At 37.6% G+C, this 17,798-nt stretch overlaps 1 protein-coding gene across 1 annotated transcript in view; it reads right to left on the reverse strand.

Annotated features, from left to right (window-relative positions):
- grip2b (glutamate receptor interacting protein 2b) overlaps nt 1-17,798 on the reverse strand; it is a 79,437-nt gene that overhangs the window by 25,689 nt on the left and 35,950 nt on the right. The window contains exons 7-14 of the mRNA XM_039612666.1: nt 14,726-14,871; nt 14,116-14,263; nt 12,751-12,920; nt 8,507-8,662; nt 7,889-8,041; nt 7,610-7,796; nt 1,865-2,010; nt 469-549 (exon numbers count right to left, since the gene is read on the reverse strand). Coding sequence (XP_039468600.1) covers nt 469-549; nt 1,865-2,010; nt 7,610-7,796; nt 7,889-8,041; nt 8,507-8,662; nt 12,751-12,920; nt 14,116-14,263; nt 14,726-14,871 — 1,187 coding nt within the window. The remainder of the gene's footprint in view (nt 1-468; nt 550-1,864; nt 2,011-7,609; nt 7,797-7,888; nt 8,042-8,506; nt 8,663-12,750; nt 12,921-14,115; nt 14,264-14,725; nt 14,872-17,798) is intronic.

Here is a 17,798-nt window from a genome sequence, read left to right on the forward strand (position 1 = left end):
ATCTATGGAGAAAACTGATTTTGATCACTTAGGATCTCTTTCTTTTGGTCACCACTTAAAGCTCATGATCATAGAAGTTGGAAGATACAGGAGATGGAATCCAAAGTATACCTTTTCCTCTCAACTGTCTCTTCTCCACAATGCCACCATTGAGGTGAAGTTCAAAGGTTAGTCAAAAAACATCACTGTAGAGATTTTGTGTAGATTTTCCTCAGTTGAAACTAAGTGACTTAGCTCTAACTGAAAAAATGCTGGACACACAGCGTGATGCCAGTGGCACCAGAAAGACAAACAATATCTATACCATTTAATAAACATTGTTGGAATTTATAGCTTAGCTTCTCTGCAGACTTTGTTATCATAAAAAATGCATGTGGGTGGTCGAATGAATTTTAAACATTCTGCCAGCAGCTGTTCAAAACAAAAAGTGGATCACATGAAAAATGTTTCAAGTGTGTGTGTTCCTACCACTGATGGTGAGCCCCAGTTCCACTCCTCTTTTCTTCGGCAGTTTGACATGGAAAGTACCACTGCTTGGCACCACTGATTCTGCAACAGAAACACAGACACTTAAGCATAACCAGAGAAACAAGTAATGTAAAAAGAAACAGATAATAACTCTTCTACATGGCAAACGGGGACTGTAAATCCTCATTGTTTGCCTACAGGAGTAAATACTAATTCTACCAGTCAAACACCTTTAAAACTGTAAGCACAGCAACCACGTAAGGCTGTCTGACTCCTTACTTGGATCTGTTTCTTACTTTAGAGTTTGTTTCACTCACCAAGAAAAGGTAATTTAATTTCCTGAACAGCTTGTGCATGAAAGCAGACAACAAAACAGATCTACTCAAAGTAGTTAAAAAGGAAAACAAACTAACAATCAAGCAAACATAAACCAATATAAATATAACACTTGGTGAATACGTACCACCCAAATTTAGGGTTATTATCAGTAGATCTAATAAATCTATTCTTTTTAATTTATAGAGTTAGTTATGAGCATCCTTTACTTCGAAATTATCTGCTGGTCATATAACTCAATGAGTGAAAAAGCTACTATTAATAACTGCAGAGACCTCAATCAAACACTTAAATTGTTTGAAAATTCCCAGTGACTACCTAAACTGCACAGTACTTCATTTTTTTATAAGGACTTTTTACACTTACAGGTGTAAAAGTAGATGCCTGGATGTATAATTCCATTATACTACACATTTATTTTTTACCAAGTCTTTGAATGATTATTATGAACAACAACAAAAAAAACCAAAAAAACAAAAATGACTTTTTGAATAATTGTATCAAAGTTAAAAACAAAAGCAGGTCATTCAGCCTTCACTTATTAGAATGATTAAATTATAGTACTGAACAGATTCCCTTCAAAACAAGCACTACACTGTATTTATTTAATGTAATTTGATTCTTAAAAAATAATCTTGGATTGATTTAATCCTAATCCGAGTTTAACATTTTCCAAAATGGAATCTGTTGAGACTTTTCTTCTACAGAGAAATCAGAAATAAAGACCCTGAATGAACTCAGAGTACTTTCCACAGGAGTTGACAGCATGTCAATGGTGCCATGCTCTGCAGTGAAGAGCTGTATTTATTCTGTCTAATCCTGCCTTTGCTAACACAAAAGCTCGCAGCACAGGAATCTCACCAGTATATCCAGTCTGTGAAAATGAGATTATATGTGCTTTTTAAACAAAGGTATGTTTTAAATGGGAGCTATTAACGAACACAAAGGTGTCTTTCTATTCTGTGAAAACGTTTTTCAGGCTTCACAAATTAGCAAGGAATATGTATGGTGCATGTATGACACGGTATAAGGTATAAAACTTTTTGCTAAGTTTACAAACCTGCTACATCAAACTCTATTTCCAGTGTGACCTTATTGGTCAATGCAGCATCTCGGAGGAGCTGATTGGCTTCCTCGAGTGTTCCGTCTTCTGTGGGGATTCCATTGATCGACAGAAGACGGTCTCCTACCTGCAGCAGGCCACACCTACGAGAAAATCAAGATGCTTTAGTGACTGAAAAAGCAATGCTTCCATGCTTGACAGGTTGAAGAGAAAAAAGTGGAAAAAACAAAACAAAAACTCTACAGCCCTCATTTTATTTTACCAGTGCAGCAAAGTGTGTAATAGTTTCTCCCTTATCTACAACTTCCAGTAAGGGTTTTGTTTTAAAATGATTTATTTTTTTCAGTTTTCTGTGATGCTCTCAGGATGTAAAAAAAACTCTTATAAAACTGCAGAAAGACTAAAAAGCAACAAATAAACAACACATTTTCTCTTTGATTTGTCATTCACATGCACATGCATTGTGCTGAGAAAGTTGGTAGTATTAACTAATAACCAGTGTGAATTTGAATGAGGTTTTCTTGCTTTTAAATCAAAACTCATAAATTCTGGTTTCACACTGAATGGATTTAAAGTACACTGTGGACTGTTGGATTAGATATGAAGAAGTAGTCCACAGAGTACTCTGACAGAAACTTTGCAAAGACACAAACAATGGTAACAAAAAATCTATCTCACCTACAAGAGGGCTAAATGTATTTAGTGATTTTCATGGGATAAAGCTCAGAATTAGGGTTGGGGTTAATATAATGATTAATATAAACATAAATGTAAAAGTAAAGATTTAAAATTTCTGGTCCTGTTCCTATATATATCACAAGAAAAGGATACATACAAGCATGTAGTACGACTCTACATATAATTAATTTCCCTGTGTTTCATATCGATGTATCATCAACAATGAGATTAAAAACAAAGTATATGTTTTCATAAGGCCTTTTCTTGATAGACTGTAATCACTATTAGGACTGACATCTTACTGGGTTTTAAAAGGAAGAGAGGTTTTTTCAATGGAGAGGAAACCTACTGGAGTGGTTTCAACTAAACTTAAGTTCTCCAGTTATTTGTTTACGAGGACGATCCACTGGAGCGCGAGACAAAGGTTTCAAGAACTTTCCAAACATCAGCTCACTCAGGCAGTACACCACACTCAGCATTATGTTCACACAAGCTGTCAGATCCTGCTGCCTGAAATAAAGCCTGTTTGTCTCGCTATTGTCTGTGCCTGTTTAATATGATTACCTCCAGGGTCAAACTGGTCCCAAGGGGAGAATAAAAATTCAAGCATTTATGTTTGCTAACTGTCAGTAGCTGCCCTATCTAGATTTCTCCCCCCCCCAATTCGTTTTACAGACAGATGACAGGAGAGTAAGCTTATGACTCCCCACTGTGTTAAATTTCACATTATTTTTAGATACTGTGGCTTTTATGCTGCTGTTTAGCTATTATTTCCAAAATACACCAACCCTGGCTGCTCATTAAATAGATGACTGTTGGAATTAAATCAAAGCACATTACCTGTGACTATTAAATTCAGGAATCATGTGCCTTTTCTGTTGATATATTATCCTGTGATATTATTAATATTCCACTGTTTTTTTCAGAATTAAAGCAATTCCAGCTTTCTTGTTTTTCAAGGATCTGGAAGGAAAAACTTGATGAAAAGATCCCTGTCTGTGAGTCAGAACCGTGCAGCAGAAAACAGCAGTGGGGTTTCAGTGGGTTTCCTGAAACACAGCGAAGTAAACCTATAATACTCCAGCCTAACAGAATAAGATAGCTCATGCAGTGAGCTTCAGAAGCAATTAAAAACAAATGCAATGTGTGGCTATGAAAAGCAAAGGAAGGCAAATATTTGAGTAGCTTAAACGTGTGACTTTGAAACACAAAACTGGCTATACATCTAAACAATAGCAACATTGAGTGTTCTGGGTAACTTTTGTTAACAAAAATACAAAAGCTGCTAGTATATTTTATGGATTAAGGGTGAAACGTCAACTCTTAGAATTGGCCCACTGTCATGTTCCTTTTTGCAATGAAATTATTACAACAGTTATCCACTTCTGCACCAAGGTGACATCTGACAGAAGAAAATGAAGATGAGATGTTTTTGTCTCAGTTTAATTCGGCCTCACTGTAATGTAGTTGGTGCCCTATAGATTTCCAGGCCATCTAGGTTTTCCTTTTATGTGACACAGATGCACAAATGAGGCACTGTATCTTCCATTAAGCCACGAGTGGGTGACTTGTATTAATATACAGCCAGACATCTTCATTATGATTTACCGAGGATAAAATGGTCTGCCATAGCTCTCATTCCTGTTGTTCTTTCTCCTCCATTTCCCGTTAATTGTTCAAGAAGCCCAAGTCCTTTCTTCGCTTTCGTTGTCTCATTTTTTCATCCTGTTTGGTGCAGCCCCATGACTGCCTCACTGTCGTGTTACTTTACACTAATAATTTAATTTTCATCTTCTAACCTTAACTGAAGCCAAATGATAAAAGTTACTTTAACAACGACTAGTCATGTTTATAATCCCAGGCAAACTTACATCATCAGAACTGTAAATGTGCAGAACTAAACAAGTTAAAATGGGATTAGGATACAAACAGTTGTTTTGTCAGACTCATGCTGCTTCTAAATTTGGCACAATATCAAGTTTCAATTATTACAGTGAACATCCACCTTCAAACTGCTGTTTGATAACTGACCCATTTTTGTGTGGCTGTCTGTGTAACATTTACTTTACTGTGTTTTTTTCTGTTTTTAGTGCTCTCTGTTTGCTCATCACTATGCAATCTTCCATTGTAATAGTTCACTGTGCACTTGAAATTTGAAAGTAAGACAAAAATTAGAGTATTTTTATTATATATTAAAAACATATAAAATACACTCCACCTTACATACATCTGTATGTATGGAGTTCTCATGGTGGTTTGTGGAGTACACAGGCAGATAAAGTGGCTCACTGCTGTATTAACATTACTCTCTATGCCATTATCATTTTGGGGGAAAAGGGCCAAATAAGGCAAGAAATTACTGGAGCATAAGTAGGTTTGTGCTTTTTGAATCTTTTATTAATAGTCAGATTTTTTTTGCCCCCTTCCTTTTTCAAAAATAAAATAAACAAATGTAGAAACCTTTAGTGCTACAATATACACATTTTAAATTATGGTAAATGGTCTACCATTTACAAAACAAATCTTCCAGCATTAGCAGCACCAAAGGAAAATAATTACAGGTTAAAACCTTAAAAAGAGCTCCACAGACCACTGCTGCACAAATTGTATAGTTTTAAAGGCTATAAGTTGTGGATAAGTGTAATTCGGGGTGGTGTAAAGGGGGTTATTTGGATTCACACTGCCAAGCGGAAAGAAAGGTATTTATTGATTCCTCCAGAGTGGGCAAAGGGAAGCTAGCTAATTAGTGTTGTTAGTGTGGGCGCTAATGGAGTAGGGAGTGTGGCCTCAGGGTGCCGAAACACACCCAGCACTTACAGAAGCTGTTAATATGATGGAAACATCAACATCAATCAGTGGACACGGACATAAGCACAGCATCATGATGCAGACACGACTGAGAATTCATACAGAGACTTAAATGAAGTTGTGAACAAATTACTGAGAAACAGCAAACACAAGCATGCAGAAGACTGTGGGCACGGACACACTTGCATGTCAGTATTCACAAAAAAACTCTACCTACACTCATGCACAGAAATTCTTCCAAACATTTAAACACCCACACATAATACAGAGCCAAGAAGAGCTGTTAATACACCAAAACATCAGTCTAACACACCCACCCACACTAACACTGACATTCAAATACACACAGGGAAGCTAAGTAAAGCTCTGTTAATGCAGCATTAAAGTCAGCATTTGTCCTCAAACAAACAGAAAGCCATTCGTACAGTTGTTGTACAACTCTAGAGAAATTACACAAATACAGTGAACATCCTGTTACTGAGTTTTTAAATTACACATCTATATTTTACTACACTGTAAACGTGAGGAAAGGTCAGATTTGTCCGTGTGTATTTTATAGGAAGTAGAGTTCAAAGGGTACTTTGACATTGCCACCAATGTTTCTACCATATTTGCTCCAGTTTCCACAGAGACAAGCAACAGTTAGTCTTTGAAATATCATGTGGAAATCTCAAAGCAGTATAGGAGTGATAATATATGGTGCATATAAGTCACATAGTTAATGAATACACATCTAAATTATACTATATTTGCACATTTTGCATCTTGCACATGTCTTCGTCCTGTCTCGTCTACAATATCCGGACAATAACTTGAACCTGGTATTCAATACCTACCCGACAATCCACTTTGTATTGTCTCTGTCCTGTCTTTATTTATCGTACATTTAGTATTGTATAGTTATCATTATAGTATTGTATAGCATTGTATAGTTAGTAATTAGTGCCTTTTTATCCCTTAATTTTCCCTTAATTTTACAGAAATTTAGCATGTTATTTATTTGTAAATCCTAGTTTTATATCGCTTGGAGATATATCTTTTATACACTTATAAATGCACCATGGGGGGCTTGGGGTGAAACAGCATTTCGGTACCTGTATACTGTGTATACTGTGTATTGACAATAAAGCTCTTGAATCTTGAATCTAAAATAGTCATAATAAGGTAAGAGGGTGTGTTGAAGGGTGGTGCCTTGAAATAGACACGACATCTGAAATAGGGTGGCGTGGTGATACAGTGCTTAGCACTGTCACCTCACAGCAAGAAGGTTCCCAGTAGGGCTCTTTCTGTGTAGATTTTGCATGCTCTCCCTGGGGCTGTGTGGGTTTCTTCTGGCTACTCTGGTTTCTTTCCACAGTCTAAAGACATGCAATTTGGTTAACTTGTAATTTTAAATTGCCCACGGGTGTGAGGTACGGTGCTTGAAGTTGATGGAATAAAAGGAATGTCTGTATGTATGGTTAAAGTGTGACTTGTAATTAGAAGCACTGAGGAATCACTAAGACTAAGAAAGCACAATATAAATTCAAGTACTTGCATAGTCCAACTACTGCTGTATTTTCAGATCTCAGACATAACTGTGCTTATGGCATATTTATATTTACTGTAGGGTCACTTTTACTCAAATTCACAAGATGAGACAATGTGAGATGTTATAGTTTTTTTCACACACAGGATTGTTGCTTAAAGGAATGAATTATTTGAAGAGTCCTCTTTCCACCATGTTTGTATATACTGTGTGTCATGCCTCTTATAGACAATGAGGTTGAAAACACTTGTACAAAGGATACACCTGTGCACCTTCTATATATCCCTTCTGACAAGCCACTTCTGTCCTCTCTTTTCCAGATACATTTTGGAATTGAAACATCCTTCAGTGTAGCATACTAAAATTGATTTTTGGGTCAATGATAAGACAGAGAATGGAAGTGACTCAGAGGCACAAATTAGCGACACAAGAAAAGCCTGTGACTATATATCCACAAAAGACTGACTAAAGACACAGACACAGGTGGAAACATGGCCAGCTGGGAACACTTCACCAGAAATGAAAACAATGACGGTGGGGCAGTGAATCACAAAGGAGGGAAACAAAAACAAGACTTTTGACGTTGTAGTGCCAAAATAAAAAGAATAAAAAAGTCAGACTAAATTTGATATTGTAGTGAAAAAGCTACAGATGACAGTTATTGTAGTTTAGATTTAATTTATGCTACAAACGTGCCTCTGTATGACTGGGTCAACATGCACGCTCACCTCTCTGCAGAGCTGTCAGGCTCTATGAATCGAATAAGTGGTGGTGCTGACAGCGTTTCGGTGGCAAATATTCCTCCCTGTAGTTGTACACCAAAGCCGTTCAGTGGGTCACCTGTTAAGACAACCTCACTGGTCTCTACATGAACCACCTGACCACCTGGACCCACCGAACTGGAGGCCAGGGACACTAAAAACACACAGACACATAGATTACAGTTAGTTTCATCCCTTCTGGGAAATTAGATCCATCATGCAGAGACACAGGGAGATGGAACCTACAGGAGCTCTTATGCTCTTTCTTTCTCTGCCGTCGTTTGAGCAGTGAATTACGGGGACTCATGGGAACAGTGGGCCTGGGTAACGTGCTCGAGCTCTGGCTGCTGGGCCCAGAAGTGGTTGTAGAGGCAGGAGAGAAACTGGCTGATACAAGAGCTGCAAAAAAAGAGTGAGGGGAAAAAAAAGTTTATTTTCAATATTGCAATACATGAACAATAACTTGGACTTTTAAGAATGAAATTAAAAGACCAAAGAAGTAGATGCTAATACATCTCTTTCACAAAGAGTCAGAGAGCACATGATAAATACCGCAAACATGGACATGTCAGGTAAAATTTTATTTCTTGTTTGGTGCTTTATTTTCACAGCATGGCGGCTGAGTAGTACCTTACAGCTGTTGTCTCACAGCTGTAAGGTACTGGGTTTACATTCTACTGGGCAGCATACATTTGATTTCTCATTTACCCTTTCACAGACATTGCCTGCCATCATCAACAAGCCAAGTACCATTTGGCAATGTACGGACCAAACTCCTAATGCATACAGCTTAATTTAGACTTCTACTAAAAATTTATGGCTATACTTATGTAGTACCAAGTTGTGTTGTTTTTGTGTTCTTACACTTGCAGTAGTCAAGGTTGTTGATTGTGTTGTTGTTAGAGGTGGTCCACGATTTATTGAGGGTGGAACTTGTGTTGCAGAGAGTGGAGTTTGGAGGGGGACAGTAATTAACACAGGGGTCCCAGGAGTGGGGATGGTCCGACTTCTGAACCTTGACTGCAAAACACATGCAATGAAACATGAGCATTGAACTTTAATACTTCTAAAATCAATGGCTAGGTGTAGGCTAAACCAACTCTTACATAATTTTAACCTTAATAAAATTCAAATGTCTGAACCTAAATTAAAAGTTCCTAAATTTTGTGTACATGTAGCATTGCTCTTCCTATGCTATCAGCCCACTAAATGGCTTCTATCAGGCTAAATCATTGTCACAGATATAGGTAGGAGGCACCCTACCATGTCTGCTATTTGCCAAGAAGGTGAGTTATCATCCATTCTGATCACTGATAAGGAGAAATTGATGCAGATGTTACATAATTGCAATTTATAAAATTGTTAGTTAGAGATTTGGACATAATAACTCATCTATAACCTATATAATAGGTATATCTCTCTTTATGGCAGTCTTCCTGTTATGTGTGTAGCTTGTCTTGCCCCGTGTCTCATCCAAATATGATCACACAAAGCACACATCCCATGAACTTCATGTAATTTTGATTGCCATGGGCTGTCACAGACAGTATCTGTATATTTTTCATATTAAAACCATTCTAACTGCTTGCTGTTTAGCTAGTTAGCTGCACATTATCTACTTTTTCTGAATGGATTGAATCTTTTAGGTTGATACTGATTGACGTGTCGTTAGACCTCAGTGTTTTCTTCACAGAGATCTTGTAACTCTCACCTCACCTTGCCGCTCACCCTGGACCAATTTGCTTTGACCCTACCAGGGGCAAAACGACCCTACATCATAGCCACTCGGGTCACCACTGCACATAATAGTTCAAATGTCACCAGCAAATTTTCTCACTATCCACTTAAACCCTATATATGTTTGTCTGTGAAAATCCCAGGTGATCTGTAGTTTCTGAAATACTAGGAGCAGGCATCGTCTGGCACTGACAACTATGTCATATTCAAAATCACTTAAATCACCTTTCTGTCACATTCTGAAGCCTGCTTTGAACTTCAGCAGGTTGTCTTGGCTACATCTATATCCCTCAAAGCATTCAGTTGCTGTTTGGTTGATTAGATATTTGTGTTAATAAGCACTTCAACAGATGTACCCAGCAAAGTGGGCTGTGAGTATCTAAGGCAGTGATCACATTACTGTTCAGCTTGATTCATTCATTTATCAGTTAATCTCTACAACAAATTTCATCTGAACTGTGATTAAAAGAGATATAAAACTTTTCGGGTTACTAACACGCACATGCCAACCAATCAGGTGAACATATTTCCAAAAATACCTATTATATGAGAACATATAATTCAATACCTTACTGTATTGCATTTAATCCAAACTAATTTCATTGTCACTTAATTAGGTCCATGAAAAAGTGGCTCTAAGCTACATTCAGCTGCTCCCTTTGTCACAAGTGGTGACCACAACAGGTGGCTCCACATGTTTGATTTGGCATAATCAGATGCCAGATGCCCTTCCTGACGCAGCGACAAAGACAAGTTGTGTTGGGAATTGAATCAGTGACTATTTGCTTGTCAAGTGAATGGGTTACCCATTACACTATGGAGAAAGAAAAAAAATGAGTTGACTGTGTTATCTGCTAAAAATGTGCATTCTTCAGTTTTGGGGGAAAAACTCTTTTGAGGAAACTCCCACTGAGAACTTAATGATACAATCGCGGCTGACAACCTGACAATCTACACAGCTTTGTGTGTAATTCCCCTTTACGCTAGTGTATCTAAACTCTGAAGTTTATCCGAAGCTACTCTGCGCTGCCACAGCCATCCAGCTGAGCTTTTGTTTCCTCGACGTGTGAGGCCTCTTATCTAAACTACTCTGATGGCAGGACGTGTGAGGAGCGGAAGTGTTGGGCAACCTCGGGGTGAGATCTGTGAAATGAGGAAACATTTTTTCATCTAATCCTCCTTGGGTAAAAATGAAGTCATTATGTCCAGTGAAACACACCGGAGAGACGGTCCTCCTGACAAGGAACGGCAGCAGTAACACACACTGTAAATGCCCACAGACAGCAGACACATAACAAAGTCACTTTGAAATCACACTTATGCTCATTTACACATGATATATTATGAGAAGATACACAAAACATGAGAACATTCTAAGACACATTTGTGTCTAGATTCACCAAACGTAATCTATGTGGCAAGAAAACCGACTGAAATATAACTCACACACACAACTGCAAAACCTTTAATCAGAGTGTCTATTAATAAGGCAGCTGCAAGCTGGCTTTAAGGTCTGCTGCAAGGCCATCAGTATCCTAATGAGCTGTGTTCATTTCCTAACACACACACAAATGCACACATGTACACACAAGGGCGGTCACAAAACTGTGATTAGAAGAAGGAAAGAATAAATTTAGCTTCTTGCAGACAAATGAGATGAGATGGTGACCTTTTGAGTGAATAAGTGTGTTTGTGTGTGCTGTGTTCACACGTGTGACTCCAAGAATGTTATTAAAAATTTGTCTTTTTGTCACTTTAAAATAATACCAGAACACAACAGAACTGTAAAAGAGAAAAAGAGCGAAGAGGAACACTAGAAAGTAATTTCAAAATGGAAGGAGATGAACATTTCTGAGATGAGGTACGTGTAGCGAATAAGAGAAGTCAAAGGCGGAGATTAACAGTAGAGAAGAGAGGAGAGGAAAAGGACAAGGGATAGGAGGAGGTTGCAAGCTGTAAGCAGTTTTTGACAGCTGGAAGAGAGGTGTAGTGACTTTAATTAAATCCCATCTTGCCTTTACACTACCTGTCACTCTATTTCTCATTCATGTGCCATTTCTCTTTTCAGCATTCACTTTTTCTGCTGTTTTCATGCTGAGAGCGATCTTCCAACACGCAAAAATTTCTATTGAAAATAGACTAATAGAAAGGTTTTAGTTTAGTTCAAGTCTAGAATATCTAGTTTTTCTTCTCCGTCTTAAAGCCGTTGCTTTAATCCCGTCTCTGTCATCCTCTCCTGGGAATCTCTAATCGACCGAAACACATTAAAGATTTTCTTCTAACAAAAAAGATTTTTTTTAAAAAGGTTTTGGGGAAAAACAAAATAAAACTATACAGCGTCTACAAGTAGAGGATCGTGTTGACTGTGATGAGTTTCTATTTATTCACAATATTCATTGTGTGAGTGTGATGTGTACACTTGTCATACTTAAGCAGCCTCAGCTGCAAGCATTAACATATGAACATATTATAAAAAAACTAGTTACTGGAATCAGGATTTCCCCTCTAAATCCATTGGCACTAATTCTGTCACAGATGAGAAGCCATCACTTGGCTATGGGTGAGCTAATTAGGAACAAAGTTGCCATTACAGCCAAATTATCCCTCAAGTGGAGTTGTATTTCAAAAAAGAGGCTGAAAGACACCGGAATGAATGGGATTTTTTTTTTTTTTGCCACTCGGATTTGCTAAATATGCATGGGGTGACTTAATTGTGGCGAAGACTAAACAAACTCTCCTTGGTGGTTTTTACTCTGCTTTTATTTTGGAATCCGACTTAATAGTTGCCAAATCAGAGCTGACCAGGAATTAATTACACAGTTGGTCATTGTTCTTCAATAATTAGCATTTGTCATGCTAATATTACAAATACTGCCATCTAACTATGTTTCCTGCTGTTAAATGTCAGTATAACAAGCTCTGGCAAAAAATTTCAGTTTAATTTCATAAACATGTATGCAACAAAAAAAAAAACAAAGCAAGTGAATTTGAAAATAAATAAATAAATATAATCATTATGTGATTCTGAAACTCTGGCTCAAAAGGTATACTACACATGAAGAGTGATGAACAAAGCTGTGCATGGGTAGAAAGACAATTTAACAATTTTAGGAGTCATACCTATTCAAATAAGAGCAATGCAGCAGGCTGAAAAGATGGCAGCATCAGCCATCATAGTAGAGGCTTGAGCCCGCAAACAGAGTTGATTCATCATGATTTAACAAGGTTGTTCCATAATTACCAGTGGCTTTTTTGTTTTACTTTTACCCCGATGACAGATAAAATATTGACAGATAAAACTGTAAAATTTTGATTAATAAAATAACCAAAGAGTTTACTGTGAATCTGGTGGTCCTAGCTGTTACACTCACCTGTGTCATGCTGTTTTCCAGTTAGCCTCGTTTGATGCGAGGGAAGAATTTCTAATTTAACCAGTTCTGTTGTGCTTGCTATTAATTGTGTTGCCTCCAGAACCGTACAGTGCTCTGTTGATGTCCCATCTATAGACAGCAGGTGATCCCCAGCATGCAGTGCTCCACATCTAATACAAAAGAGACAAAGAGAGAATAAGCACAAAATGTTATCACCACAATACACTGGATAAATAAACAGAACACAAATAGCTTCCATTCTGTTTCAGAAAAGCTTTTTTTTTGTTCTTTTGCCAACAGTATATAAGCTACCCACATTAATCTGCTTAGCTCACAACGGCATGCTGCAGTGCTGGTCAGAATGATATCGCTGCTCTTCACACAGGGGTTAGATTTTACAAACTGACTTTGCAATCATGTTGGAATGAATAGTGGCAGAGCATAGACCTCTGCAGTCAACTTGTCCTGTTGACTGAGGTTATTTTAGTGCTCATTTCAGCACTGACACAGAGTTCAAGTGCTTCATGTATATTTTAGAGGTAGACTGGAGCTGAAAGCAATATCCCGTCTTCTGCTGTCTGTGTAAGTTATAAGGTTGGACACAGTCTATGTGTGTTTATCTGTGTCTTTCTTACACAGAGAAGATATGCTGTAAACATAAATGTAACCACTGCAAATCTGTAATCCAACAGCAGAATCAAATTAAATCTTGAAGGAGAAACTATAAAGTCAACCATTTTTCAACAAAAGAAATATACAGCTGACAGATGTTTGCAAAAGTGTAAACTATATATTATTGTGCACTAGCCCTGTTCTCAAGAAAATATTTTTTATAGCATTTCAATACATAATATTCTTTTAATGGTAAGTTTGCATCAAACAAACCAACCAGACAGACAGACAAAATGAGGAAACAGTTCTGCAGAGTGAAAACTGTCCATGAAGTACTTACTGTGGTATTAAACTGTACTGTGCTACAATGTTGTCTTAATATCTGAAAGCATCTCAGAGCTTCTTTCATCATCTGTTGTAGTTTGACAGATAATAGAACAAAATTCACTCAGAACTTAAAGGGTAAATCTAGGCAAAACTACAACTGGCATGTATGCAAACACATACGTGCCAGTTGTGTTTCTAAGAATATTAACTCTGTTTAGTAAAAAATTACAATTAGCCAGCATGTTTAAATGTGACACCAAGGGTTCTCTTACATATGATAAGTTAGACTGAGGCTGGTTGCACTAATTTCACTGTCTAGTGCATCACAGCTCCCACACCAAAGGACACTTCCTGTGGGTCTGTAAGACATCAGTGGGTTTCAAAAACTGAGAATGCCTGGAGAATGAGTAGCATGTAGACACATACCTGTCCACCACGCTGCCAGGTTTAACCCGGTCGATGACAATGACCTGTTTGTTTTGATGATTGGCTGATGTCAGCGTGATGCCTAGTGTTGCTCCTGGAGACTTGGCTATTTCCACTAACAGTGGACCAGATGCATTTGCCAGTGTGTCTGAACGGGAAAGAATGAAGTTATTTTAATAATTTGACCTTTTACTGCTTGCTGTTTCTTACAGTCTTAAAATGATCTTAGAGTAATCTAGCAAAGTACAAATACCTTTAAATATCTGCTTCACCAAGAACAGCACAGTGAAAAAGTTTAAGAGCATATATGTCCTTCAAAACATAACCAGACATGATTAGCAGGGGATTCTTTGCAGTGCTTTTCGGGCAAGTTAAACTGAGCTGTTTTACCCAGAAAAAAGGCAGACGTTAGCCTGAGGCGGCAGAAAATGCCAACACATCAACAGCAATCACAACAACAAAAGAATCAACCCCCCAAAACCATTTTTTAATTTCACTGGCATTTGAGAAGAAAGAAATTTTGCCGCAAGCTTTAATTTGTGTCTCTCTCTGTTATTTTGGCTTTTTTTTTTTTTTTTGCATATGTCTGTGTGTCTACGTGTGGACTCACCCATGATAGTTACATCGTACTCAATTTGGAACAGGGCTTCCTGGCCACATTGAGCCAACATGCTGAGGGCATCGCTGTGGTTTGCGTTGTGTAGTGGCACACCATCCACACTGAGGAGACGATCGCCAGGGCGCAGGGTACCTTCTCTGCACGCAGACACACACACACACACACATCCAAAAAAAAAATGACATTGATACAGTGATTACAGAAGACAGGGATTGGAAATTAGAATTTGCATTTAGTTCCAGCTTTCTTCCTTCCAAAAAACTGTAGCGTGTTTCATTTCAACACATCAACAGTTTATTGTCCTTCTTCACTATTCCTTTTACCATCAGTATTTCAATCATTGACTTCAGATTTGCCTATTTTGTGCGGCTAGGAAAATATTGCAAAAGCAAGCATATAATGTCTGTTAAAAATGACAAAATATCAAATGCCAAACCTTCCCTTTTTTTCCTAACATATTCTGTGTTCTTCATTCCTTCCACTCAGCCCTGTTTCTTCTTTTAACATCTTAGTTCTTCATCTTGCTCATTTCCTTTCTGCCCAGCTAGATCCAAGCCTCTTTCTTCTCCCAGCTTTCACTTCCGCAATACTGTCTTGTGATCTCATCATCCTCTTTTCTCTCCTCTTATCTATCTGAGACTTGCAGTAAAAATTCACCTTCATTTCAAATCGAGGACACACATGGAAACAGCATGAAATGTCTTCAGCATTTAAAATGTTGGTCTGTTTTCAGTGCGTGGTTAAAAAAGAAACAACAACAAAAAACAAACAAACAAAAAACACTTTTACAGACAGATCCTCTGTGTTTTTAGAGACACTCAGGAGGACTGTTCAGGCAATTTTTTACTTCCACAAAAATGGATATGTAACATTTTGAATTTTTAATGCACCGCGCCGCATTAGAGCACTGATAGATGCTTTATGCTGATGTCAGAGTGTGAGTAACACTGAGCTGTAATCATACCAGCCAGATGTCTTCAAACAGGATGCTGATTGCCCTGAAGCTTTTCAACATGATGCAAGCTAAGCTATAACCCAAAGGCTCTATTGTGGCAGGAATTACTCCATGTGACAGGAGTATTTCTTGACAGATTTACACATTTTTCATCGGTTTTGAATATTGGTGCAGAATAACATACGTAGTACATACAGGGTGTTGGATAAGCACATGAAAAGGTACAATACCAACAGGTGATTCTGGGAAAATTTCAGGGAATTTAAAATTTAAAGGTTCTACCATATGTTGATTGAAACAAATAAGCTTTTAGAACTTGACTGATATTTAACCTGTTTTTAGACCTGCAGGGTATCTTTCTATCTGTATCTGACAATGAAGTGAAAGCAGTTTCTTTGTGGTCCTGTAAAAAAACACAATGGATCTCTAACACTTTCAGAGAAGGCACTTTAATTCCCACTGGGTAATTCTAAAAATGTAGACACTCCTGGGACTGTATGGTGCTGTGGATTAAGTTTTTTTTTTCCAATTGGCATATAAATGGGATATAAAACAGCATGAATATCTCATTCGTTTCCCCAGGACTGACCCACATTTTGAAGACGATTTTCTTTAGAACGGTATTAGATGAGCTTCAGGGTGAAATAACTCAATAGTAAGAATTTAATCTTTAATCTTTGTCCTGGTCTGCCAGTTCTGTCTGTGAACTAGTGAAGGTTCAGTCAGTCTGTAAGGCTGTGTAATGTGTGATTATTTGGTGAAGGTTTACACTTCTGTATATACAAATGACCAATTTGGCAACATCATTATATATCTGGTGGGTCGGCAGTCGCTTTGACAAATCTAAGATGGATTTACAGCCACAATCAAGCCCTTATGAATCAAACGAAAGCGTAAAATGTCTTAATCAGTAGAAAGATGAGGCATTAAGTACTCAAGCTTAGTATTTTGGCACTTTTGCATCTGCTTTAAATATTGCTGCAGAGCAATTTCAAAACAGGACCTGTCAGAATAAAAATAGCAACTTACAGTTCGAATTTCTAGGAGGAAATGATTGCAGCTGCTAAGTGATCAGAGAAGAAGGTTATATTCCAATGTTTTGTTGATCAGGGACAGCTGAGTCAATCATATTCTTCAAAATTGGAAATTTTGGGTGCTGAAGTTTGCCTAATGCTAGTGTTGATGTGTGACAAACAGATGTAAGATATTGCTTTAATGCAAACCTCTAAAACAGGCTCAGTGCTCCTTATTGTGAAATAAATGGCATTTCTATTTTGTGTTTTAATGATGGTGGGTGACAGCAGATCACTCTTAAAGCTCAGTGATTCACTTGTAATCACATAATTTTCACATTCAATCCATTCGTTGAACTGAAGTCCTTTGAAGCACACCGAGTGAAAAACTAAACTGCTTTTCTTTTGTCTTTTTTTAATGACTTTTGTGCTTTTAACTTTAAAAATGGTTTGAAAGAAAACTTCACAAACAAACCTCCACCAGAATATATGAGGTCTGGCTTTCTATAAATGGTGGACTTTCTTTGGCCATCACAGTTATGGATATCTGTATATCTATATCTATATCCATTTTAAATATGGAAATTTGTTTTATTTCTAAAACAATATTATTTACACCATTTCTAGATGGTTTAATTATTACTGTGTGAGATCATTTAAACAGTAGCAAAGCTGACATTTATATGAAAATGTCATGTATTATGACTTAAACATCAAGCCTGAGACAGACACATGATGACAACATTAAAGGGATACGATGATTCATGCCATTGCAGCTATGAGTAACACATAACTGTCGACATACCAGTGAGGGTCACTGGAAATGACACCATTATCCTTGGGGTCTATTCGCATGAAGGCACAGACAAATCTCCCAGACTCCCGACGGGAATGGGTTGAGCTGTGCTGCTGTTAGTTTACACTCAATGGAGGCCACTTCTTGTCTGGCTTTTATTTCTCCCAGACATTGTTTTTATGGGAAGACATTGCCCTTTTCACCTTCCAAAAAGACTAAATAATCTCTATTTCTGGGTCTCACTGCATGTGTTTTCTTATGTTTGTTTAGATATGTCAGTGTAACTGTGCTGGAGTATTT

Source organism: Oreochromis aureus, linkage group 5, assembly GCF_013358895.1.
Source record: "Oreochromis aureus strain Israel breed Guangdong linkage group 5, ZZ_aureus, whole genome shotgun sequence".
In the NCBI taxonomy this organism is placed as follows: Eukaryota; Metazoa; Chordata; class Actinopteri; order Cichliformes; family Cichlidae; genus Oreochromis; species Oreochromis aureus.